General features: G+C 43.1%; 1 protein-coding gene across 1 annotated transcript; it reads right to left on the minus strand.

Annotated features, from left to right (window-relative positions):
- Positions 1-22,081: 22,081 nt before the first annotated feature.
- GOT1L1 (glutamic-oxaloacetic transaminase 1 like 1) lies at positions 22,082-26,230 on the minus strand. Its single transcript, XM_019662959.1, has 9 exons — positions 26,116-26,230; positions 25,275-25,456; positions 24,721-24,832; positions 24,356-24,465; positions 24,043-24,135; positions 23,799-23,949; positions 23,137-23,302; positions 22,483-22,625; positions 22,082-22,227 (listed from the first exon to the last, which is right to left on the minus strand). The coding sequence occupies exons 1-9, from the start codon at positions 26,228-26,230 to the stop codon at positions 22,082-22,084; spliced, it is 1,218 nt and encodes a 405-aa protein (XP_019518504.1).
- Between the last annotated feature and the right edge of the window lie 264 nt (positions 26,231-26,494).

Consider the following 26,494-nt stretch of genomic DNA (forward strand, 5'->3'; position numbering starts at 1 on the left):
GGCTTAGAGTTTTCAAGGCATTCCTATTTTGGACCCCACCCCAAATCATTCTCATCTATCTCCTGAACAAACTGTAGCCCAGGTAACCTTCCCACCTCCAGGCCTTTACTACTTGGCTGTTCTGTGACTGCCCTGCCAACCTCTCTATCTGCCCAGTCCTTCCCACTGCAAGGCTTCACTCAGATTTCTCTAAGGTTTGGCTTCCAATAGCCCCCTTTCAGGGCAGGGACCAGGTGATGACTTATTTAACTTGTCTCTTCCACAACTCCTAGCAGAAACCTGGGTACACAGTAGGTCATTGGGAATTGCAATGGAACTGAAGAGTTTGCAGGTTATTCCAGCTAACCATGAATACACAGTGTTTTATTTTACCATGTAGGAAGTTACAACACAGCCTTCATGCCTCAGGTTTGCAATTGAGGGCGGCTACCGTGTGGGAAAAGCCTATGTAGTATGTTGTAAATATTTAATGGTGATCGGAAGGGAAAAGGAAAGAAAGCACCAGACATGTAAATGTCTGGCAGACAGAACTCTATTGTTTTGGTGATATTTTCCCTTCCTGATGATCTTTTGACCTCATTCAACCTCATGGCTCCATTCATTATCATAAAGATTTATTGAGAACTTACTGTGTGCTAGGTGCTACCTCTAAATAAGACTGAGTTCCAAGGCACACTATGACAAATACTATAAAAGAAGTCCTGTATTAATCAAATGCTTTGGTTGCTTTGAGGACAAAGTGGCTTTTCTAAGTGAATGGATTCTTATGAAGGAAGTAGTATTGCCCTGGGTCCTAAAGGATGTATTAGATTTGATAGACAGAAAGGGGGACATGGGGAAGAGCGTTTCAGGAGAGAGAACAGACCAGCCTAAGCAAAGGTGTGGGGTCCAGAGAATTCATGGCATGTTTAGGGGTTATGAATACCCCATTGGGGCTGCAATGCGGGATATTTTAGGAGGGCACTGGGGGCAGGTGGTGGAGATAAAACAGCCAAGGTAGGTGGACCCAGATAAAGCAGACCATGAACACCAGGCTAAGGAGTTTATACCACAGTGTTAGACCAGGTGAGCCAGCTTTCAGAGGATTCTGAGCAGTGGCATGAGCAGGCTGTGCTTCAGGTTGTAAGGCAGGTATGACACAAGTAGCCTAGTAACCAATAGCATGGCAGGTCACAGCCAGATAACTTCCTTCATTTTCACTTGGGGACATCTGCCCCAGCCCTTACCCATCCTTGGTGTCTATTCTATGTAGGTACTGCCTTCAATAAGGCATATACTTCCTCCTTGGTTGTCCTACCTGCTCTGCCCCATTACATCCCAGCTAAACAAAATCAAGAATTTAGGGTCAAAACTGAGCCTGGGAGTAAAGATTTTCAGCTTTGGCCTGCCCTCCTCCCCAACATTCACTCTGTTAGTGCAGCCCTCAAAATAAAGAGAGCCAGTGCTGTGAGTCGCCGGCGACGGCAGCCCCTGTGGCAGTGGGTTGCCATGGGCTACCGTGTGTAGCCAGCAGCCAGCGTGAGCGGCCAGCAGCCGCGGTGAGTGGCCGTCTAGAAGCCGGCGACTGATCTGCCTCGCCTGGGAAGAGCGCAATGATAGTGCCAACTTGGGCCAGTGAAGCAACGTCCTCCACAACTAGACTGAAGAACAAAAGGACAGCAACTTGTCTGTTCCCCTTCCCCCAATTCCCCAATAAAAATCTTTAAAATAAATAAATAAATAAATAAAGAGAGCCAGGAATGAAACCAGCTGGACAGCCTCACCGACTGAGTATGGTATGAAGCCTTCCCTCCACTCATGGACAGGATTAGAGGGAAGAAGGGTGTGGGGGACACGGTGCTGGTGAAAGGAAACATTGTGAGCACCTTGTGACCTCATGTGTTTGGATTTCTGTTAGACACAAATAGGTTCTGTGATTAAAGCAGAGGTGGTGGGTTGGGAGAGGAGGGCAAGACTGCCCGGCTGCCCCAGAGAGACTGAGATCAAGGTCCTTCCCTTTAGACACTGGACACAGGCAGGGGTTAACTCAGAGGGGTGGGGTTCACTTGAGACAGGAATTGGACATTTGTCAGAGAAGAGAGACACCAGGAGCTCCAGCACAGGGTGTGTTTAGGAGCTGGCTTACTGCTCCCTAGATGCCAGGTGGTCCTTTTCTCCACTCCTCTGGCCAGAGCATATTGTCTGTCCCTCAAGACACACTCACTGACCGCCCTGGAGTAAGAGTCTGTCTTCTCTCCACTTTACAGACCCCCAGTCCTGGGGCGGCAGACTCTACAGGTTCACAGAATTCCAGGAGTGTTTGTAAAAAAAAAATCTCCCACAGCCAGGGTGCGGCCAGGTGACTGCTCTTTTCTCTCACCCTACTCCGCCCCTAGCTCTGACTGAAAGAGGAAAAGAGTTTCAGTCTGCCCTGAACACGTGGACAAGGCGCCTGGCAGGTTAGACTGGACAACTTAGCCACCTGTCCTCTCCCAAAATAGCAGAGCAGAGAGTGCCGGACTCCCAGTCACCAGCCTGGCCCTGGGCCTTTCTGCACGCAGCTCACACCTGTGCAGTTAGATCATGAGTGCAGATTGTCTTTTAGGCTCAGCTGGGAAGAATTCCCCTTTGCACAGAGCTAGAGCCCGATGCTAGGGGCGGAAAGGCAACACATGCCAGGGTAGAGACTTTCACTACCCTGCTAGCTGCCAAACACTCCTGATGACAGCACTTTAGTATCTCCCAATTGTAGGTACACTAACTCAAAAATCATCTCTGGGGACTCTGGATGGGCTAATGAGCTATTCCACGGGAGGAGCAGAAAAAGGCAAGAGGAATGGCAGTTTGTCTTTCTCCTTTGCCTCAGACTCTGAGGCGCGGTGACAAAAGTCCACACACATGACTCATTCACTCGGGCGCTTGATAAACAGCTCTCTGGCTTCTTCGGGGTTTTGGCTTCTCCAGGCACACTCCTCTGACCTAGGAGACTACCTTCCAGGTGTAGACTCTAGGAGTGAGGGCTTCCTGCCTCGTGGGCAGAGGATGGTCTCAACAGGCAAATGGCTTACTATTTCCCCTACAATCCTGTTGACAGTATTGCTCCGTTTACAAAGCTTGCATCATAGATAACACAAAAGTATTATCTTTCCATCTTGTCAAGTCCCTTCAAGAAGGCCCTTGAATCAATCCCACAACTAAAAAGCTATAGACATGCATACCGCTTACCTTCCCACTCTCTGCACAAAGCCTTTCCTCTGACTCTCTCTTCAGAATTGTTTCTTGTTTCCTAGCTTATTTCTTGTACTCTGATTCAGCCATTGTTTTATTCACTTGTAACATCTCAAAGGCAGGAAACGTGGTCCTCACCATTTCTAGCTCTCCCAATTCCCTGCAAATAGAAGGTAGTTCAAGTTGAGTAGAAGAGATACAAATGGCATAAGCCATCAGCATGAATCCATTTAGCTCTACTACTGCCACTTTAGCACTACCCTGTATAACCATCTTTATTTTTTAATATAAAGTTTATTTTGTCTGATTATAAAAGAAATATGTGCTCATTGTATATGCAAGCCATACTCCACCTTTCCAGAATCAGTTTTATGGCATACAGGGGGAAAGCAGAAGTTTTGAATGTCTATTCCTCTGTGAATTGTCCCACTGGAAGCTCCCGTTCAGAATATTATTCTCTTCCTGGCCTCTCCCATACATGCCATGAGCCTCCACTTTCTCAATTGCTGGTACTTCTGAACACAGACCCCACCATAGCAGAGCTGGCCACGAGATGGGTGTGGCAAGACCCACCATCCCTTTACTTCTCTTCCCTTTTGAAGGCACAATACATGGCACAGGGCTAATGCGTATGCTGATTTTTTTTTAAGTATCATTGGCATACAATCTTATATTAGTTTCAGGTGTACAACATAAGGATTCAACATTTGTATATTTTACGGTGTGATCACCACAATAAGTCTAGTAACCATCTACCACCATTCGAAGTTATTACTATATTGTTGACTATTTTCCCTATGCTATACATTATATACTCGTGACTTATTTATTTTATAACTGGAAGTTTATACCTCTTGTTCCCCTTCACCTTTTTCATCCATCCCCCCACTCTCCTCCCCTCTGGCAGCCATCAGTTTGTTCCCTGTTTCTGTGAGTCTGTTTCTGTTTCGTTTGGTATGTTGACTTTTGACCCTAAGGAATTATAATGTAGGCCTGGAGACTTAAAGCCAAGCCCAGCGTATTTTACAAAATCCAAAGAGGAGCACCAGAATAAAACTCCTTATTTCTAGGAGGCAACACCAGGCTTACCTGCCCCTATAGTCCCTCTTATGAATCTCTACCCATCTTTGGGAAATCCTATCCCTTACACATCCTAGGATGCAAAACGCCTTTCCTAAGTCTGAATCATTCACCCTGGAGTAACATTTCCCACCACCACCCCAACCACCCACACTGGAAGTTTCCGCAAGGAAAGTCAGTGACACTAAAATCTTACAGAACAGTTTGGGAACAAATTACAAAATAGCCCATTCTGTGCCACAATTGGGTCCTCCAATTCAAATTTTTTTCAAAACCTATTAGGCTGAAAATATATACACATTTCCAAAAAACAAACGTTCCTGAGAGATGGTACCACCTAAACCAATAATAAAAAAAGAAAATATTGTCATAATCATTTATAATTTTTAATGAACATATGCATTGAAATCTGATATATTCAAAAATGGAAGAAAAATGTTTGTCCAACATAGGACCGAATTTTAAAAATCAAACTGTATTATAGCATTATAGTATGCTATAATAAAGGAAAGAAGATGAAAAGAAAATGTAGTATAAATATTTTACGCAGAAAAATGCACAAAAGTGTTCAGCTTGTGGATTTCCACCACCCCCAGATCAAGAAATACAACAGTATCAGCACCTGCAAAAATCTCCCTTGAGTCCCTCCCAGTCAGTAGGCCCCTCCTTTTCCAAAGGTAGCCACTATCCTAACTTCTATCCTCATAGATTGGTCTTGCTATTTTTGAGCATTGTATAAATGAATCACACATTAGGTATTTATTTTAGATCTAGCTCCTTTCACTCAGTGTTATCTTTGTGAGCATCACCAATGGTCTTCGTGTAGCAGTAATTTGTACCTCTATTGTTTTATAGTATTCCATGGTATAAATATGCATATACCACAATTTATTTTTCATTCTACAGTTGATAGGTTGTTTCTAGTTTGGAGCTAGTAGTGGGCCGAATGATGGCCCCTCCAAAAGATATATGCACATCTTAGTCTCCCTGGAACCTGTGAATGTCACTTTGTTTAGAAGAGGAAAAAAATGAGATAGAAGGAGATGTGACAATGGAAGCAGAGGTCAGAGTGAGGCAATTGCTGATTTTAAAAATGGAGGAAAACCCCATGAGCCAAAGAATGCAGCCAGCTCTACAAGCTAGAAAGGACAAGGACACAAATCCTCCCCTAGACACTCCAGAAGGAAGCGGCCCTGACGACACCTTGATTTAGCCCAGTGAGTCCTATTTGGATTTCTGACCTCCCAAACCACAAATCTGCCTATTTTCAAGCTGAAGGAATCTGCTGTTAGAAGATACAGCGGCTTTGAATGGCTACAAAAGTGAATTATTATAGAAAGAGAGGGCAAGGCTGTGGCTTCCCTGCTCCCTGGCAAAGCATTTTTGTGTCAGCTTCCTTTTAGAGGAGATGATGGAATATTTGATGACAATTTTATTGAAGAAAGGAAGCAAGGGTTGGAGCAGTTTATAAACAAGGTCGCTGGTCAGCCTCTGGCACAGAATGAATGTTGTCTTCACATGTTTTTACAGGATGAAATAATATTGGGTTGTTGGAAAAGTCATGATGTATTTTTTCTATGTTTTTCATTGCAAAAATGCATATGACTTCTCTGACAACCCAATAGATAAAAGCTATACAACACCTAAAATAAGACAGGCCTGAAATTTGGAGAAAAGGGACCAAAAAAAACCACTTTCTGTGACTGTTATTGATTCATATGTACCAGTGAAGATGTTCTAACTTTTAGCATGCTGCACACAAACTGGTATTAACATCCCTTCAGTATACTAACACTCATATGTTCTGTTTTGTTTTGGCAGTTGACAAGAAGTTAATTTGCTTTAGTGAAAATCCCTTATTCTAGCCTTTCTGTATAATAGCTTTTCCTTGCTGTTTTAACGTGGTACACTGTATAGCCTCCCAAACCTGTTACCGGTATAATCTGCAGCATCCTAACTAAAGTTACTGACTTGGTCTTATCTGTAAAGTTTTTGTGTCATGTTTACTTATTGAGCCTGATTAACTAGACTATTTCTCTTATCCCCTTTTTAATATGTGCTGTCACTTGACCTAATTTACATGTAGGAGCACTACACCATTGGTTTCCAGCACCCAATATGTAAGAAACACACTTGGGTGCAGAGAGTATCTCCCTTCAAACTTGTAATACCCTTCACATGGAAGATCAATGAGGAAAATCTTTATATTCTGTATAAAAACAAAATCAAATTCATATACTAAAATCATTTGTCTAAAAATTTAAGTTGTTTTCAAATAAAAATAAAAACGCATTTCTGATATACAAAGACAAACCAAAAAAAGAAAAAAAATGAATTTGTGCAGATGTAATTAAGGATCTTGAGAACATCCTGGATTATCCAAGTGGGCTCTGATCCAATGACAAATGGCCCTAAAAGGAGGCAGAGGGAGATTACACAGACAGAAGGAGAGAAGACCATGAGAAGAAGGAGGCAGAGATTGGAGTGATGTATCCACCAGCCAAGGAATGCTGGCAGTCACCCGAAGCTGGAAGAGACAAGAAACACAATCTCCCCTAGGGCCTCTGGAGGGAGTGCAGCCCTGATGACAGCTTGATTTCAGACTTCTGGCCTCCAGAATCAACAGTGAGAAAATAAATTAATGTTGTTTTAAGCACCCAAGTTTGTGGTAATTTGTTATGACGGCTACAGTAAACTAATACAGGACTACTAAGAATAAATTTGCTATGCATTCTTGTATATCTTTTGGTACATATGCATAAACATACATACACACCTAGGAATGGAATCGCTGGATTATAGGGTGGATATATGGTTAATGCTAAGAGATATTGCCAAACAATTTTCCAAAGTAATTACACCAATTTATACTCCCACCAGCAATGTTTGACAGATCCAGTTTCTCTACATCTTTATGAACCTTGGAATTATCAATCATTTCTATTTTGCCCTCGGGGGGGATATGTGGGGGTTTTAATTTGTATCTTCCTGATGACTAATGAGGTATGCACTTGTTTATTAGCCTTCTTTTTTTTTTAAGGTAAGAGAACTATTTTGGCCATTTGAATATGGTCTTTTGTGATATGCCTATTCATTTCTTTCTTTCTTTTTTTTTTAAAGATTTTTTTATTGGCGAATTGGGGAAGGGGAACAGACAAGTTGCTGTCCTTTTGTTCTTCAGTCTAGTTGTGGAGGACATCGCTTCACTGGCACATGTTGGCATTATCATTGCGCTCTTCCTGGGTGAGGCAGTAGCTCGCCCGCCATTGGACAACCACTCACACCAGCTCAGAAAGCTCACTCCCACTGCCTGCCAGCCTCACTGCAGCCTACACCGTCGCCAGCGGCGACTCATGGCAGCCCAGCTCCAGGTGGAGCCGTTGTTCACCATCTTAGCTGTAGATGGCACAGCGTCACTGGCCTTCATGTGGGATCCGAACTGGGGCCCTGCTACTCAGAGCTGGCATCCCAAGCCAACTCCTAACCAGCGCACCACTCAACCGGCCCTATTCATTTATTTTTTCCATTTTTCTTTTCATTTTTCTGTCTTCTTATTGATTGTAATTTATATTTATATAATCTATACAATACCTTTGTCTAAAAAATGTAATGCAAATATCTTTTCCCACTCTGTTGCTTGCCTTTCTGTTCATTTCTTAGTGGTGTTTTGCGGTGAAAGGAGCTTCTTACTTTTAATAAAATCTTAGTTGCCAATCTTTTCTTTTATGGCTGGTGCTCTTATGTCCTGCTTAAGATATCTTTGCTGCTCCAAAGTAATGGATATATTCTTTTTTATAATCTTCTAGAAGTATTATTTGCTTTATCTTTCACATTTAGGTTAGCAATCTATCTGGAATTAATTTTGTATAATGTTAAACATAATTTTCCAATGAAAAGATAAAATCAGGCCTCTTACACAGATATGAAAAAGAACATTTTAGAACTTTATTTAACTTATTAAGAAGGAAAACTGGTAAGGTGTTTCAACCTGTTCAAAGGTGAATCCAAAGAACAGACACATTTACAAATCAGGAATATTGAAATGGTATGCAAAGTGAGGCAAAACTGGTTTTTCCATGATTGGGGGGTGGGTATCCTTCCACTAGACAGAATTCATTTTCGTGAATTTTGCATTCAGTTATCAGTTGCTATCAGTTATCTTCAAGTTACAGAGTTATAAAATAGATGCCATAAAATCACAATCAGATAAGCCAGAGGGTGTGCTACAAAAAAATGCAGTTTTCTACTGAAGCACGAAATTTTTTCTACCGTATAGCATCAGATAGGGATCAGATTCTTTTTTTTTTATAAGCATATCTCATAGATGCAGTGCACATTATTGAAAAACTCAGCTTTCCTCCACCAGCTTTTCAATGTCACCATTATGTGTGGGTTTGTTTATGAATGCTATTCAGTTCTATTAGTCTGTTAGTCTATTCTGGAACCAATACCACACTGCCTTAATTATCATCGTTTTATAATATATCTTGATATCTAGTAATGTAAAGCCTTCAGTTTTGCAGTTTCTCCATCTAGATTTCCTGGCCATTCTTGGCCCTTTGCATTTTCATACTCATATACATTTTGGAATCAACTTGTCAGTTACTAAAAACAAAATACCTTCTCAAATTTTGATTGTAATTGGATTGAATTTATAGGACAATTAGGGGAAATTTGACATCTTTACAACACTGAATCTTCCAAACAATAAACAAGGTATGTTGTTTTTTAATTTAATTGCTCTCAATGTAGTGTTCTATGTAGAGGTCTTGTATGTCTTTTGTTAGATTTATTTCTAGGTATTTGATTTTATTGACAGTAGTATCATGTCACATTTTAATTTGTAATAGCTATTCGTAATTTGTAAAACATCTCTGATCCTTCCTAAGAGAAGCCAGTCAGTCACAAAACACAGAGCAATGTTTGGCTCTTCTCCCTCATACTCCCTCTTCCTCTCTTCTTCTGTGCCATACACACCACCCAGTGAGGTCCTTCAAGCCTACTAGGAATAAGAAAGAGGTCTCCCTCACATCACACCTGTCAGAATGGCCATCATCAATAAATCAACAAGTGTTGGTGAGGGTGTGGAGAAAAAGAACACTTGTGCACTGTTGGAATGAATGTAAATTGGTGTATCCACTATGGAAAATAGTATGGAGATTTCTGAAAAAATTAAAAATAGAACTACCTTATGACCCAGTGATGCCACTTCTGGGTATTTACCCAAAGAAATCCAAAACAGTAATTCAAAAAGATATAAAATCCCAAATACTAATTTAAAAAGATGTAAGCACATGGTGGAAAGTTCGCGAACTTAATTGCCCAACTCATATGCACCCCTATGTTCACCACAGCACTATTTGCAATAGCCAAGATATGGAAGGAACTTAAGTACCCATCAATAAACTATCAGATAAAGAAGACATAGTATATGTATACAATGGAATATAACTTGGTCATAAAAAAATAATGAAACCTTACCATTTGTGACAGCACGAATGGACCTAGAGCATATTATCCTAAGTGAAATAAGTCAGACAGAAAAAGACAAATACCATATGATTTTACTTATATGTGGAATCTACAAAACAAGAGAAACAAACAAAACAGAAACAAACTCATAATACGGTGAACAAAATTATGGTTGCCAGATGGGAGGTGTTTGGGGGACTGGGTGAAAAAGGTGAAGAGATTAAGAAGTACAAATTGACAGTTACAAAATAGTCACAAGGATATAAAGTACAGTATAGGGAATACAGTCAATAATATTGTAATAACTATGTATGGTGCCAGGCGGGTGTCAGACTTATCAGAGGGATCATTTCATAAATTATATAAATGTCTAACTGCTATCCTGTACACCTGAAACTAATATAATATTGAATGTCAACTGTAATTGAAAAGTTAAGAAAACAAAATAAAATAAAAAACAAAAGAGGGTTCCATTGGGGGCCAGCCGAGTGGCGCATTGGTTAGAAGTTGGCTTGGGACGCCAGCTCTGAGCATCAGGGCCCCTGTTTGGATCCCACATAAGGGCCAGTGACACTGTGCCCTCTACAGCTAAGATGGTGAACAACAGCTTGACCTGGAGTTGGGCTACCATGAGTCACCAGCGACAATGTAGGCTGCAATGGGGCTAGTCAGCAGCGGGTGTGAGCTTTCGTGAGCTGCCGTGAGCTGTCATGAGCGGTGGTCCAATGGCCAGCGAGCGACTGCCACACCAGGGAAGAGCGCAATGATAATACCAACATGGGCCAGTGAAGCGACGTCCTCCACAACTAGACTGAAGAACAACTTGTCTGTTCCCCTTCCTGGATTTCCCAAGGCTGTTCCCCTCCCCCAATTCTCCAATAAAATCTTAAAACAAAAAAAGAGGTCTCCATTGGGAACACAGAGATTAGCATTTGAAAATAAATTCTATTAAATTCTTAACCTATAGCCCTCCCTTCACCTCAGTTTCTCTCTTTCTCTTTTTTAATATCACGCTTCTTTGTATTTATTTTATTGAAATATAATTCACATAACATAAAATTCACCATTTTAAAGTGTGCATTTCAGTGGTTTTTAGTATTTTCACTTTGTTGTGCAACTACCACTATTTCATTCCAGAATATTTCTATCACTTCCATACCTATTAGCAATCAGTCCCAATTCACCCTCCCCCATCGCTTGGCAACCATCAATCTGCTTTCTGTCTCTATAGATCTGCCTGGACATTTTGTATAAATGGAATCATGCTATATGTGGCGTTTTGTGCCTGGCTTCTTTTACTTAACTTAATGTTTTCAAGGTTCATCCAGATTGTAGCATGTAACAGTAGTTCATTTGTTTTTATAGAATTGCCTCAGTTTTCATCTAGGAGTAAGGATTGGTTCATAGGAAATCTAGAAGATAGAAAAGCAGAAGAAATTTTAAATCATTTATATATTCCACCTTGGAAAAATAGCAACTCTTACTGTTTCAATAAGAAACACTTTTTAAGTGTATTATTTACCAGTATTTTTTCTATGTATACTTTAAATGTAGTTGGGACTATACTGTATACAAAACATACACAATTTGTATCCTATTTTCCCCACATTTTCTCATTTTATCAGACAATTTCATGTACTTAATTTCCAATGCTTGCTTAATTTCATTATGTGAATGTACACTAGTTTGTTAACTAGTATTGAACATAATACTATATATAACACTTACATGAAAACCTTTGTGCATAAAACACTGTCCATATTTAAATTTATTTCCTTAACATATTTCCTGAGGATATATTCTAGAAAATGGGTCAAAAGTGGTGAACATTCTTAATGTTCATTATAGATAATGACAGATATCACTCCCCCAGCAATGCATTGGAAAAGCTATTTCACACAATTTTCACCAATATTGAGTATTGTACACATTTTTAGGTCTGTTAATTTGACAGGTTAAAATGGTAATTTCTGCATTTATGCAACTACAAAATAGTATAATTTGCATTTCTTTGATTTCTAATAAGGTTGAATATTTTTTCATGTGTGTCAATTATTTTATTTTACATGTGAACTGCCCATTAGCATACTTTGCCCAATTTTTCTATTGGTGTCTTAGTGCTTTTTTACTAATTTTAAATACCCATATGAAGATATTGATCTTTTGTATAGTTTCTGGTAATCTATTTTTTCCTCTATTTTGTCATTTATCTTTTAATTTCATCATTAATTTTTCATATAGGAGAAATATTTTTTTGTGGGGAGGGAGTAACATGTTCCATTGCTGTTAAGCTTAAGAGGTCTCCCTCCCTCTGGATATTAGATAAATATTCACTTATGTTTTCACATAGCCTTCTTTTTCACTTGAATGTTTAGTATTTTATGTGTTAATCTCTCTGAAATTTATATTGGTATATGATGTGGTATAAAGTTAAATTTTACTTTTTTCCACGAAGTCTTAATTAAATATTAAAACATAATTTATTGAAAAAACCTCATCCTTCCCTTATTGGATTTATGATTTTTCTTTATGATATAATAAATTCTTATATATACAGATGTTTGAAACATCTAGTCTGCCTCCGTGATGAGTGATTCTAATCATCTTATTATGTAACATCTTATTATGTAAGATTTGATCAACTTACTCATTTCTGTACCTTTCAAGAAAGATTAAATAGATAGATAGATAGATATAATATACAATTAAGTTTGCAAACTTGTTGCAACTCTGTTGCTAACCTTTTTTGATATCAGAGGGATTATTCATTATGAATTTGTACCAACTGGACAAACAGTTAACCAAGTTTACTATTTGGGAGTGCTGAAAAGGTTGCGTGAAAAAGTTAGACGATTTGAACTTTTCGCCCACAAATCATGGCTCTTGCATCACGACAATGCACCAGCTCACAGGGCACTGTCTGTGAGGAAGTTTTTAGTCAGTAAACAAATAACTGTATTGAAACACCCTCCCTATTCACCTGATCTGGACCCCACGGACTTCTTTCTTTACCCGAAGATAAAGGAAATATTGAAAGGAAGACATTTTGATGACATTCAGTGCATCAAGGGTAACATGACAACAGCTCTGATGGCCATTCCAGAAAAAGAGTTTCAAAATTTCTCTGAAGGGTGAACTAGGCTGGCGTCGGCACATAGCTTCCTAAGGGGAGTAATTTGAAGGTGACCATAATGATACTCAGCAGTGAGGTATGTAGCACTTTTTCTAGGATGAGTTCCCATACTTAACTTAATTGTCAGGCTTTATAGGTATATCTCGCATGTGCCATACATACATATATATATATAGATAGATAGATAGATAGATAGATAGATAGATTTTTTTTCTGTAAAAAAAGTCACGATTACACTTCTGTTTAGATGTGAAAGAGGTCAGTATGGGTAGTGTGAAGAGAGAAAATAAGTGGCCTGGGAATCAAGACATAAATCTTAATTTAGAATCTAGCTCTGGGACCTTCAGCAAGGCATTTAATCACTTCCAGCCTCCATACTCTGCAAGAATGGTATTAAATGATCTCTATGGTCTCTTACATCTCTAAAATCCTTTGAAATCCAATTTGATAGTAACAATGACTTTTCAATACTTAGATGCCTCTGATCACAGGCCTTTGGGTGAAACACTGCAGAGATGGCAGAGAAATACTTCTAAGTATTTGGTATGGCTATGTTCATCTTTTAAGACAGGGGCGGGGGGGAATGTGTGAGTTACAACTGAAAACCACAAGGTTGATGATGGATGTTAAGAAACATTATCTGGTTTGAAAGGGTCTTTAGGAAGGTATGTTGAAAGGACCGCCCTGTTGAGGGAGGGTTATGTGAGGTCTTACAGTCTGAGAATTGCTTAGGTTTGTAACTACTGTAAGAAAACGACCACTGCCTTGATCAGCTTTTGTATGAAAGTTGAGGTCGCCACGTGATGTATAATTCTAATATGGACAACCCTGAAAGAAGAGTCATTCCAAGTTTCAATCATCTGGATCAGAAGCAGATCCTCAGGTAGAAAATGGATTGGGAGAGGGGCCTTGGAATGTTGATAGACGAGGACATTCCCTATTTCTGTCCAACCCTTGCTCTCTTAGCTCTAGACTTGGAAGAGGTTATGGGTGTATCCTAAGACGGTAGCACTATCTTGAGGCAGTCTAGAGACTAAAGAAGAGGGACCCCTCTAGTGGAAAATAAAATGAAAAACCACAAGCAATCACTTAGATGACCTAGTTTTATGTTATTTTCTGCTTCCACTTTGCTTATCACATAGTCTTTTTAAAGCCATTTCAAATGTCCCAATCTTATGAGTTTAGAGTTTTAGAACCTCTGCAGGGACTATTAAGGGAAAGGTCATGAGTCTACAGTGGCAAAATGATTAAAGGGACACAGCCTCCCCAGCCCCCACTTCAACCCAAAGCCTGGTGGTAACAGCAGCAACCCTAGAAAGATGCCAAGGGGAGGCATCAGGAATGTCAGGCGTCAAAAATCAAGGCTTTGTGGTTCTCTCTCCTTTTTCCATGAGGAGTTCCTCTCCCTACGATCAGTCTTAGAAGATTCTGGATGTTACAGCCATTAAAGGATGTGGTCATTCTCTTACATTAACACAAGGTTCAGCCGATATCAAAATATCTAACCTTTTAGATTCATGTTTTTCTTTCTATTTATTTGTACCCTGCCCTGTTTCAAAAATGATTTAAGGCTGTTTTCAAAACCACATACATGAAGTTAAACAACATAAATTAGAACACCCTGAGAAAGGTGAGGCAGAGGAATAACAAGGGCAGGGACAGGAAAGTGTGCTAAGGGTGAGACGGACATGCTGTGAACATTCCAAAGGCACACTGGGCTTTGGTGTGTTGGGCTTTTAAAAACTTGCTGAAGCTGTCAAACCAGCATTGTGTTTTCATTCCCCAGAATCCTATCATTGTTGGGGACAAAGCCCAGTAAAACAATCAAATCCGGATTCACATGCTAGAGGGAGCCCTCTTACCTAACCCAATGCCCTAACCTATGAGGAAAGCACCACAGCTCACCACCTGGTCCCCATGTATGCTTTCTGGGACCTGAGCTCACCAGATAAAAGCCTGCAAGAAATACATTTAAGGAGTTGTTTTCCAAATGTTTGGTCATTTTGCTATGGAGTCTCAGACTCCTCAGGGCAGTGTGAGTTTTCTAAGGAAAGGGGGATCCTGGGAGCAGCAGAAGCAAGCAAAACCATGGCAGTTCCCACCCTCCACCCCCAGAGCTGGGTGGAGGGTGAGTCAGCTCAGCTGTTGGGGTGTGTGAGAATGCCTCTGAATTTCTTTACCCCTCCCAAACAAGCTGTCGGTGGCCACCACCCGCGATTCCACCTGAGACGCATTCCAAAGACATTCGGGATACCTGGGATACCAACACATACGTGGGAAACACACACAGAACAGATCCCAGCCCTCCCTCCTCCCTGGGGCCAGCTGAGCAGCTCCTTAGAGTCTGAAGAGGAAAAAGGCTCCCATCTCTCACTCTGCGCTGGCCCAATGGGAAGGGAGAGAGTTACCAGGGTAGAAGTGTCGGACTTCTCAGGTTTAACTTCAGGTTTCTTCCTCTAGGCTCCCAAGTTTGCTAAACAGCACCACCTGCTGTCTCAAAGGTCAAGAAACAGGAGGAAGCCCATCCCATATATAGGTCAGCCTTACAGGTTCACATTTAGGGTGGACCGAGTTTTCCTCCCACCGTGCCTGAGGCTCAGAAAAGGCAAAGGGAAGGCAGGACATCTGCAGGCTGGCTTTATGCCCTCTACTCCACAGCCCCTGCCTATTGCACTCCAAACTCTCTTCCATTAAACCCACCAATTCCCCCCAGCTTTATGCTAACTCCACCCAACACCACATCAATCAATGATCCCTCCAGCACCAGCTTACCATTGATTAAACAGGCTCTAAACCCAAATTCTGGAGCTTCTGCACTACTTGGTAGAAAGGGGTCTGGTCTGCTCAGGATCTGGTGGGGTCAACCCCTGAAAGTTCTCATGGAAGACATGTTGCTCAGTAACTTTTTCAAAAATAATACGGTAAAACACACATAGCGTAGAATTTACATTTTTAAGTGTACAGTACAGTGATACTAAGTGGTTCACATTCTTGTGCAACCAGTCTTCCAGAGCTCTTTTCATCTGAACCCCAGTAACATTTTCAACACCATTCTTCCCCCCGCCATTCTAACCATTTCCCCTCTCATATCTCAAGTTCTTCTCTAGTGCCATACGTTTTTTTCATTGACACCATGAATTCTCATGAAGCTCACAAAATATACTCTATGAGCTTAGCCTTTTCTCAAGTTCTCACAAGCTATCTTTAAACACTGGTTTGTTTAGTTTTTGTCTCCTTTTTTTTTTTTTGTAGAGGGCAGTGTCACCAGCCCTCATATGTGGGATCCGAACCAGGGCCCTCTGGCATCCCAAACCAGCTCTCAACCATCGCACCACTTGGCCGGCCCCAGTTTTTGTCTCCTTAAAGCAGTTATTATTTCTGGGTTTTAGCCCCTCCTGAAAAAGGGAAGGCAGGAACATAGAAAACAGTTGAGGTTTGCTTGTTTTTCTGCCGCTACAGTTCTGTGAGAGACTGACCATGAAGGGAATGAAGAACTGTCATCTGGGTTACCTAGAACCCAAGGACACTTAGGGGGTGCTGGATGGGCTTCGCTGAGTCCCTGTATGTAATTGTATGCAAATTTTGTGTGCATAAGGAAATATATATTTTTCTAAGGAAATATTCTCTACCTTTCCTCAGATTGTCAAAGAAATCCTTGACCCAGAAAAGGCTAAGAGCCACCACCCTTGAAGATGATCCTCTGGGGCTTTCATTTACCCAGAACCTTCCTTGAACAATCCAGGGCTGTGAACTACATGCTGCCCAACAGTATCCCCGCCTGGTATATGGCCAGAGTTGTGGACTGAGTGAGGACAACAGAGTGGCAAGGACATTATGAAGGAGAATTGGAGCAAAGAGCTAGGAAGAAAGATTGAAGTGGAATCATGAGGGGAGGGTTATAATCTGCAGGTTATAGATGCTCTTGGGAAGCCAGAGACATGAGGAGGCTGCACAGAGGCCTTTCATAACCCACCTTGGCCGTGGGCGGCTCTTTGAGTTCTTTCTTGGGGACTTGAGTAACCATAGAACCTACTGGGAGACTTCTACTAATAACTATTATTGAGTATTTTTTATGCTCTTTACAGATATAATCTTATTCATCCTCACTACAACCCACAAAAATGGGTACTTTAAACCCCATTTTGCAAAAGAAAACACAGAGCCTTAGGGATGATAGGTAATTTTCCCAAATTCAGATAAATGCAGAGCACAGATTTGAACTCCAAAGCACATTCTCCTAACCACTAAGTTATCCTTATTTCTGTAATTGTAATAAAATGGAGAAAAGCTAATTTTTCTGAAGTACAGAATACACCCTCCCTCCTTCCCACCCCATCCAAGGAAATCCATTTCACTGGGGAAGTGTTAAGTAAGCTGTTCAGGTGTGTGTAGGGGGAGGCAACACCTCCGGGGAGGCGTGGGAGGGAGGGTGTTCCAATAACAAGAGGTGCTCTTTAAACTGTCTTCTAAGGGCTAGCCTGTGCTGAGTGGAGGGTATAAGCTTGGGGTCTGAACTGAACTGCTCAAGGACTAGAGATTTGAGAGGTTGTAAACAGGTGAGAAGAAGGGGAGGAAAACGAGGCAGCTGGTGGTAGCCACCAGGGATTTGGGGGTAAGAACAGAAAGATCGACCACTCTGGGTAAAGTATTAATTTCTTCAGGGCCCTGTGACAGCTTCACCTTTGTGGTGTGAGGTCAGTGTTAAGACGAATGTGGTGATGTGCTGAGCTTGCCTCAAAGAGAGAATGGATAAGAGCGGAGGCTGCAGGTGTCCCCCCACCTTCCCCCACTTAGTATCTCACACTTATTGAGCTCTTGAGGGCCAGGTTCTGTGTGAGGGCCCAGAAATACTGCCTCGCAGAGGTAGGCCTCTAAGGGAGGATTTGGCGAATGAAGACTACAGTTTCAGATCAACCCTATGCCTTGAGCTAGAACTGCTGCAAACAGCACAAACTTCTGCACAGCTGGGTAGGCTGCTTTATCTCCAGAGGCATTTTCTGGCTCTCTTGCCCTATGGAGCAAGGAGTCAATTAATTAATAAAAGCACTATCACAAAAATTTGAGAACCTGTTACATGCCAGTCACAGGCTTGACAAGACAAATGTCCCCTGCCCTGTTTTACATTAAATTGTCAGAGAATAAAATAGAATAAATACAAAGTGTAGCAAGAGATACAAAGGAAATCAGAAAGAGAGGAAATAAATATGTTTGTGGGGAAGGGGAGAACTTACTTTGTAGGAGGGTTAGATAAAAGCCATTTTGAGAGAGAGACATTTAAGCTGAGAGCTGAGATCCACACGGTGAGAAAGAGCTGACCTTGCAAAAAGCAAAGAGTGTCACTAGCAAAAGCGAGAGTGTGTGCAAAGGCCCTGAGACAGAATGACCTTTATATTCCAAAAACTGGAAGAAGACCGGTGTGGCTGGCGTGCAGTGAGCAAGCGAGAGAATGGCGCTTAAATCTTAAATCATAAGTAGGATGAGGGTCCCTGTTGCATGCCCATGGGAGAAGAGTAGGCGAGTACACAAGAGTTGGCTGTGCAAGAAGACCCTAGAGCCAGGACAGGATGGAAACCGCGAGCGAAGGCAAAGGCCAGCTGGGGACCATCAAGAGCAGTTCCAAGTCCATCGTCCACCTGCACTCCTACCCTATCCCACCGCGACTCAGCGGCGAGGGGGCTTCTCCGAGGCTCTCCCAGAAGTCATTGTCCCAGGGACGGGAGCCCCAGCCTTAGCCCAAAGCCCCAGGCCGATACCTGGGTAAAGAACACCTTTCCCCCACACTTGTGCACCCACCTATGACGCAGGCTGGTCGTTGGCCCCACAACCTGAGCACTCATGGTTGGAAGTGCGGCCTGGGGTAGCGCCGCGGGTCTCTGAGGTCCGCTGGGTCCAGGAGGCCGCACCTTTGGCCTGCCACAGAATACCCTCCTCGATGCTTCCGTGGAAGCTGGGGCATCCTCTCCCGCCTTGGATCCCCTACCAACACTGGATTTGGGGCACACCTTGGGGCCATTTCTGTCTGCGGAGAGCAGAGAACAGGATGTCCTGTCAAAACAGGGTGCTGGGGATTATGGTGCGTCCTCAACCACTTGCCCACCAGGTAGGCCGACGGGGGCAAATCAACCTACCGCCACCCCTTACCTTTTCTTTTACTACTGGTCTTGTGGGACTCACAGCTGATGGAAAATGGGAGAAGGCAGCCCAAGAAACGCAGGTAAAGCTTAGTGCGCACACCCACAAACTGCCCGCAACCACCTTTGAACAGCTAGTGGCCCCCAATGCCCTTTCTCAGGGCTTTGCGGGTCATAAGAAAGGCTGTCGACCAGACCCTCCCTGCTACCCGTCTCCTCATCTCCTTGTACTACCAGCCCCACAGGGGGCAAGTTTTCCTCCCCACATAGGACAGTGTCTGCTCCAGGGCGGACGTAGTTCGGCAGCTCTTCATTCTCCGCAGGGCGCAGGTGGCACCGTTAGGCCTCGGGCTCGCACTCATCCTGGAGGCTCCGCTGGGCCAAAGCAGCCTCGGTCTGGGCCTGCTCTGGGTGATTATTGCCTCCTCAGGATCAAGTTCAAGAGCCTTTGGAGGATGAGAATGAAGGGGTGACGGGAGCAGCCTGGATGAAAGAAGGCTGCACTGCAGCAGGAGTCGGGGCACCAAGCACATGGACCCCGCGCATTTTACCTTGGGTGTGGATCTTGGTTGGGCAGGTTACCGATGCTCGCCAAGACTGTAAAATGAGGATAATAATAATAACAACCACCTAACTTTGAATTGTTACATGAACTAAATGAGACGGATGTAAAGCACTTAGAACAGTACTATTCTGAATAAGCACTCAACAACCACTAGCTATAATATAATAGTAATGGTCATTATTACAGTCTAGAAGAGCCAGATGCGTTTACTGGCAATTTACTCAGCCTAAGCCTCCATGTTTCCAGTGCCCTGGGCTGGGTTGTGAAGGAAGACAGCCACTCAATGTATTTTATTTTACTGAAAGGATTTGGAAATAATGACCAATCCAATAGCAATGGGCACCTTAAGAGCCCAGATTGTGGTGTGTAAATACTTTTATCTGCTAAAAGTGATTAGAACTCCTTTGAGAAATTATTGATTCCAGGTATGGAACAGAAAATGTTCAAAATTTCCCTGGAACTTTTTGTCATGCCAGAAAGTAAAGAAGCTATCAGAGTACGAGGGTTGTACCAAAAGATCTCAGAAACTAATTTGAATTGACTCCTATAGGTCATAGATGGGTCATTTTAAACATCAATAAGGATAATGTTTGCAGGAAAATAAAACACCGAATTGTTTTAAATCCATGAATTCATAAAGATTTTTTTTAAACTGGTAAATTAAAAGAAAGAAGTCAAACTTTAATTCTGCCTTTCCTATATAAAATGTACTTTACATTTTGCAAATCAGTAAGGGGAAATTTCTATTTATAAAAGTATTGCAGCTAATAAGTGAATAAATGATGTTAGAATATCACCAGTCTGCCATATAATATATTAATGGGGCTTGGCAATGATCATCAATGATTGCTAATATCACAGTAAAAAAAGCTAGCATCCCATGCTTCCTGACAAAACACAACACCACCCACCATCTATGCTGTGGTCTTACCAAGACAAAAAAAAAATTGAACCTGAATCTGATCAAGCCTCTAATTTAAATTCTTACTTTCAAAATATACAGGAAGACAGAGGAACATGTCAGATGATACCATGAGGATGAAATTAGCAAAATTCAGTCTGTGGGAAACCTCACAGGACAAAAAAAACCCAATATTTCAATTTTTAAAAAATTGCAAGAAAAAAATACGGATGAAACTGGATCAAAAGAGACATAACAGACAAAATGATTGTTCCAGCTATCTAGACTTGTGTAATAAATCACACCAAAACTTAATGTCTTGAAATAATATTAAATTTTCTCATGAATCTAAAATTTGGGAAAGTTTCTGCAGGGATGAAATCTTTGCTTCACTCAGTTAGCTGGGATGAAATGAAGGTTGGGAACTAGAATCATCACATTTATATAATCTATTGTGACTTTTTATTACATTCAGCCTCGAAGTGTTACTTAACTGTTTCATGTGACTAAGGTTGTCTCCCAACTTAGCTTCTGGAGAAAAGACTGGATTGTACCTGTTTGTTTGTTTGCTTTGTTTGTTTGTTTGTTTTTAAAGATTTTATTCGGGCATTGGGGAAGGGGAACAGACAAGTTGCTGTCCTTTTGTTCTTCAGTCTAGTTGTGGAGGACGTCGCTTCATTGGCACATGTTGGTATTATCATTGTACTCTTCCCATGTGAGGCAGTCGCTCACTGGCCATTGGATGGCCACTCACGGCAGCTCATGGCAGCCTGCTGCAGCAGGGGCTGCAGCCTACACCATCACCAGCGACTCACGGCAGCCCAGCTCCAGGTTGAGCTGTTGCTTACCATCTTAGCTGTAGAGAGCACAGCATCACAGGTCCTCATGTGGGATCCAAACTGGGGTCCTGCTGCTCAGAGCAACTCTTAATCAACGCACCACTCAGCCAGCCCTGTACCTGTTTCTTTAATATTCTCTTTGATGCCCAGGTGCTATGGTCTGAATGTTTCTGTTCCGCCTAAATTCGTACATTGAAACCTAATCACCAGTGTGATGGTATTTGGATGTGGTTAGGTCATGAAGTAAAGCCCTCATGAATGGGATAAGTGCTCTTTTTAAAGAAGCCCCAGAGGGATTCCCTCACCCCTTCTGCCATGTGAGGCTACAGCTAGAAGATGCTGTTTATGAACCAGGTGGTGGGCCTTCACCAGACATTGACTCTGTTGGCACCTTGATCTTGGACTTCCCAGACTTCAGAAATGTGAGAAATAAATTTGTTATTTATAAGCCACCCAATCTATAGTATTTTGTTATAGCAACCTGAACAATCTAAGACACCATATCAGGGCCTTAACATGGTAGGTGTTCAGTAAATATGAGATGGTATATGAAAATTGACATTTTCTTTTTCTCTGGGCCTTTCCCCACCCCACCCCCTTTTTGGAGGCCAGACTGATGCTTTATAAGGAGAGAGAGAGAGAGAGAGCGCTTTGCAGAGAAATGAATTATAGCGGTGAGTAATCAGCACAGGATTTTTGTAAAAACTAAAGCTTTTATTCTAACTGGGAGTTGTTTACTTCCTGAAGATATTTCTATGAGCCCTTCGTAAAGAGGACAGCCTCATTGATGCTCTCAGTGATGTAATCTATGTTGCAGGCAGTGATACAGGTAAAGTTAATCCGACCATTCTTGGGGATGTAGATATGCTTCTTCTTGACCAAGTATTCCACCTGTCGGGCTGGTGATAATCACAGGGTCTCAGATCCTTGGGGTGACCACCTCTAAGTACCCTCTAGCCCACAGTGGATTATTGGGAATAGGGAATGTCAACATATCTGGGGTCCAGAGGGGTCTTTAAAGCAGTTCCACTTTCCTCAAGAAAGAATCAAAATCTGGTGTGAAGCTAGGGCTTGGTGACCGAGTCACTGAGTTTAATGCTCAAGTATAGGCTCAAGGTCAGAAAGGGGAGAGCTATCCCCTCCTAGACACTTACAGTCAAGTCCAAGATAGCCATGGGTCCCATTCTGGTCAGTGATGTGATTCCAAGAGCCGGGGGTTCCCAGGAGCCGGATCTTCTCCTTAACCTTTTCCTTGATCAGCATGATGTTCTCTACAACCCCTTTCAGATTCTGCTTCCTGCCAAAGAACAGCAAGAAATTGGAGTGTGAGATCTCCCCCTGTTCCCAACCTCCTCATTGCCATTCCACTCTTCTTCCCTTCAAAAGCCCCTAACCAGAGTGCCTGACAGCACACCAGTGGAGTCAGGGGTCTGGGATAGTTATGAATGGGAGGGGGATTTCAGCCCGTATTAATTTAAGCAGGCCAAGCAAGCTCTTAAGCAGACCTTGCCAGAGTAGCAAGCCCTTGATGCGTCCTAATCTCCTCCTGCATTCTGGAATAGTTCAAATAATTCATAAGCCTATGTCCAAAAAGAATGTCCTATTTCCCACTCCCCTAAAGCAGGGCAACCCTTGGTATAGCCACTGCCATTGGAACATGATGGGTTCTCAGTAAATGTTGATAAATAAATGGAGTAGAGGTAACACGGACAAAAAAAGATGCACCCAGCTGAATTCTGTGAATCAGGAAGTCTGTTTGCATCTAGAGGCTCTGCCCATCCCTTCCTGTCCCCACCCTTCACCCTTACCATGCTTCATGTAGAGCAGGGTTACAGAGGATGGAGGTGATAATGCGAGCACCCATGGTAGGAGGGTTTAGCCACAGGGCCAGGGCGAAGTTCATCAGCTGGGAGAGGGCGCCCAGCAGGAGCTGGTTGTTGAATGCCACCACAGCTAGGACCCCCACTCCTTCATCTGCAGCATTGAGACAGACAGCCTCATTCTTAGTCTCCTCTGCCATCCCTATAAGGCCTTTCCCTATAACTCTGCCTCCAGCCTTGCAGAAGAGAGGGATGACCTACAGGGCCCTCATCCCACCCAGCCAAGCTGGTATCCAGGCCCCAGGAAGTTGCCAGATGCTCTTCTTCAAGAAAAAGTAGCCATAAGTAAGAGTCTTAAAGGTGAAAGGGACTTGAAAGTTCACTAAGTCCTACCTCCTTATCCTATAGATGAGGAAACAGAGGCCTAAGGGGGTGAAACCATTTGACTGGAGCCAGTTTTAGTATTGGCTGAGCTAAGGCAATACCACAGAACCTGATGTCTAGCTCCTCCCTGTGCCTCTGTGCTGCTCTCTCTGGAGATCTTAGCTCTCTCCAACAGGATAGGAGATGTCAAACACATCATTTGTGCCATGGATTTGGCACCACTTTAGCACCAGACCCCCTCCTTTCTTCCTCTGCCCATACCATACCATAAATGCCAAAATTCTTGGACAGTGACTGGCTGCAGAAGAACTCAAGGCCTCCAGACACAAAGTATTGTAAAAATTTAGTGTCTTCTTCCAGGTCACCAGTGGATAAACCTTGATGGGGAATATCAAAAAATGGGAATATCTGCTTGCTCTGTAGGAGAAAGGAGAATGAAAAAAGGATGGACTGATAGAAACGATGGTAGGTGGTGAGAGGGAGGAAAGTCAGGCAGGACATTGGGCTCACCTTCATAGTGGCCATCAACTTTGCCCACTGATGTTGTGTCATCTTGCAGTTGCCAATGTTCCCGATCACAAAGATACAGTCACGTGGGGCCTGCTGCAGGTAGAGACTGTCTCATCAGGTACTTCCCCTACTGAATGGTAGTAATACCAGGGCATTTGGAGGAGAAGTGACCCTCCATGCAGGTTCCCACTAAAGGGCTAGGCAAATCCAAGCCTAGAAAAGGCCATGGATGACTACAGGGGTGGAGGGCAGGAAAGGAAAATAAAAGTGTAAGTCGGGTCTAGGGAGAAGTTTCTGAGCAGGGCCCTTCTACCTCCACCACATCGAGGAGCACGTCAGGGTTCATGCACAGCTGCTTGGAGTCCCAGAAGGAGTATTCATAAACTGTAAAGCCCATGTCCTGGAAGACGAGTCCATACAGTTCTGTGGGAACACGGACCTCTACAAGCTGGCACGTGGGAAATGAAGACAGGGAGGCAAACACACCAGAGAATGGGCCTGAGGGTCATTAGCTGAAGGTGAGACAGTGACAGGAAAAGCACAAACATACCTCAGCTTGTCCATTTTTCTCATGACAGAGAGTGAGAAGTACAACAGTAAAGATTGTAAATGGGGTGGGGATCAGAAACAGAGGACAAGGATCTATCTTCTGTCACCCTCACCTTGCATAACACTCACCTTTTTGAGAAGAAATGATGTAAACTATTTGAGAATTCCCATGCCAAGTTTTGAGGAACTGGGCCCCAATTTGAAAGGCACCATTGTCACCAACAGTGTGCACACCCCCTACCTGTCAGCACAAAAAAGAAAGAGCACTTTAAAAGAGTAATGATAGGGCTGGCCAAGTAGCTCAGTTGGTTAAGAGCTCGCTTAAGAGTGTGAGCTCTGAGCAACAGCCGTTCGAGGCCAGGCCCGAGCTGAGCTGCCCATTGAGCTGCCAACAGGTGGCAGGATGGCTCAGCTAAGAAAAAAAAAAAAGTAATGGTAACACTAGCACCACCTTGGATTCAGATCATTCCTTTCTTGAAAGAGCTTGCACAGCAGCACTGTGGGCCGGTGCAAAGGGGACTGGCTTTGGGTTCTGACGCTGGCTCTGCCCTTCGACGGCTAAAGCTTTGGACTCTCTGAGCCTCAGGTGTCAATGCCAAGGAGCCCTCCAAAGTACCTTTCCGGGTTATGATTATGCAATCCCAGATCTCTACTCCCTGTGTCTGGGTGGTCCTTCTTCTTACCCTGTTCTCCACAATGACTCGGCTGTGCTTTCCAAAGAGGAGTTCCAAGGAGGCCTGGATGAATGATTTCATGCCCATCACCGGCATGTACTCATAGTTCAGGGAGGGATCCTGCGCGATCTGCAGGCGGATCTTACGCACCACGGAGGAAACCCAGGGTTGGCCTTCATTGGTCATGCAGACTGTGAGGGGAACCACAGGGGGAGCTCTGGAGGCCGGACCTTGGGGCCTCCAAGTCCCGGCTTTGCAGACAGCCCTCAGTCCTGGCTTTCTTGGGGGCTTTGGAAAGTTGCCTAGGAAAAGACAACTTTCCTTTTTTCCCCTCCCCTTTATAAAACAATGTGCAGTTAGTGAATATGTATAATTTTTGTCTTTTTAAGGAAGACAACTGAAACCTATGCCATTTTAAAGAGCAAAAATGGTATACAATGTGGGAATTATAGGTACCTTTGTTCCCTAAACAGAGGTGACACTGACTTGCACAGTGGCAAGGGCGGGCTGCATGTTAGAAGAGTTCATTAGAGGACCCATTCTTGGTTCAGGAACAGAAGGGGAGAGGGAGACAAGAAAGGGCGGTGCCCATGCAGGCCCTACACAGAGCTGGGGAATAGGACATAACTTATACCAAATCTTTGAAAGTCCCCAAAGAAGGGCAGAGGGCAAAGAATGCCTAAGGGCGTTTTCTGCTATTTTTCCCACTGGGAAACTGTTACCCAGAGCAGGCCTCTTCACTTGAGGAAGGTGGGCTATCTCTCAATCCCTCTGTGACAGTGGAATGCTGCCCTCCTAGAGGCAATTATGATACACTAAGTCTTACTCTCTAAAACTACTAGGCATCTACCTCTATAGGCCAGGAATATCTTCTTAGGGCAATTGTCTTGTTTGTAGGTCTCTAACAAGCTGCCTTCTAGCTTCTGGGCTAGGGGTACATCCATGAACACTGAAAGGGTGGGCATCGCTGAGGTGAAAGTACAGCCAAGACTAGGACTCCACTCTTTTGCTACCTTCTCCTTCTGCTGGAAGCCTTCCTCCCAGCATGGGCCACACAGACCTGCCTCTTCCCAGGACCCTGGCAGCTCCAATGCGGAGGCTCCGGACAACTGGTCACCAGAGCAACAGAACCCAACTCCCAGTCTCCACGGTGGTGATCCTCAAGGGCTGCAGGAATATTCCATGACACTGGAGGAGAATCTGCTGAGGAGTGGACTGGGGGAAAGAGT

This window comes from Hipposideros armiger, unplaced genomic scaffold (assembly GCF_001890085.2).
Source record: "Hipposideros armiger isolate ML-2016 unplaced genomic scaffold, ASM189008v1 scaffold_384, whole genome shotgun sequence".
Taxonomy (NCBI): Eukaryota; Metazoa; Chordata; class Mammalia; order Chiroptera; family Hipposideridae; genus Hipposideros; species Hipposideros armiger.

What these genes read in the sequence shown, in the direction of transcription:
- GOT1L1 (XM_019662959.1), bottom strand. Translation starts at nt 26,230, where the DNA reads ATGCCCACCCTTTCAGTGTTCATGGATGTACCCCTAGCCCAGAAGCTA. An exon ending in GAGTCATTGTGGAGAACAGG is followed by an intron (nt 24,833 to 25,274) that starts GTAAGAAGAAGG and finishes TTGTGCTGACAG; the next exon opens with GTAGGGGGTGTGCACACTGT. An exon ending in TGCTCCTCGATGTGGTGGAG is followed by an intron (nt 24,136 to 24,355) that starts GTAGAAGGGCCC and finishes CTCTACCTGCAG; the next exon opens with CAGGCCCCACGTGACTGTAT.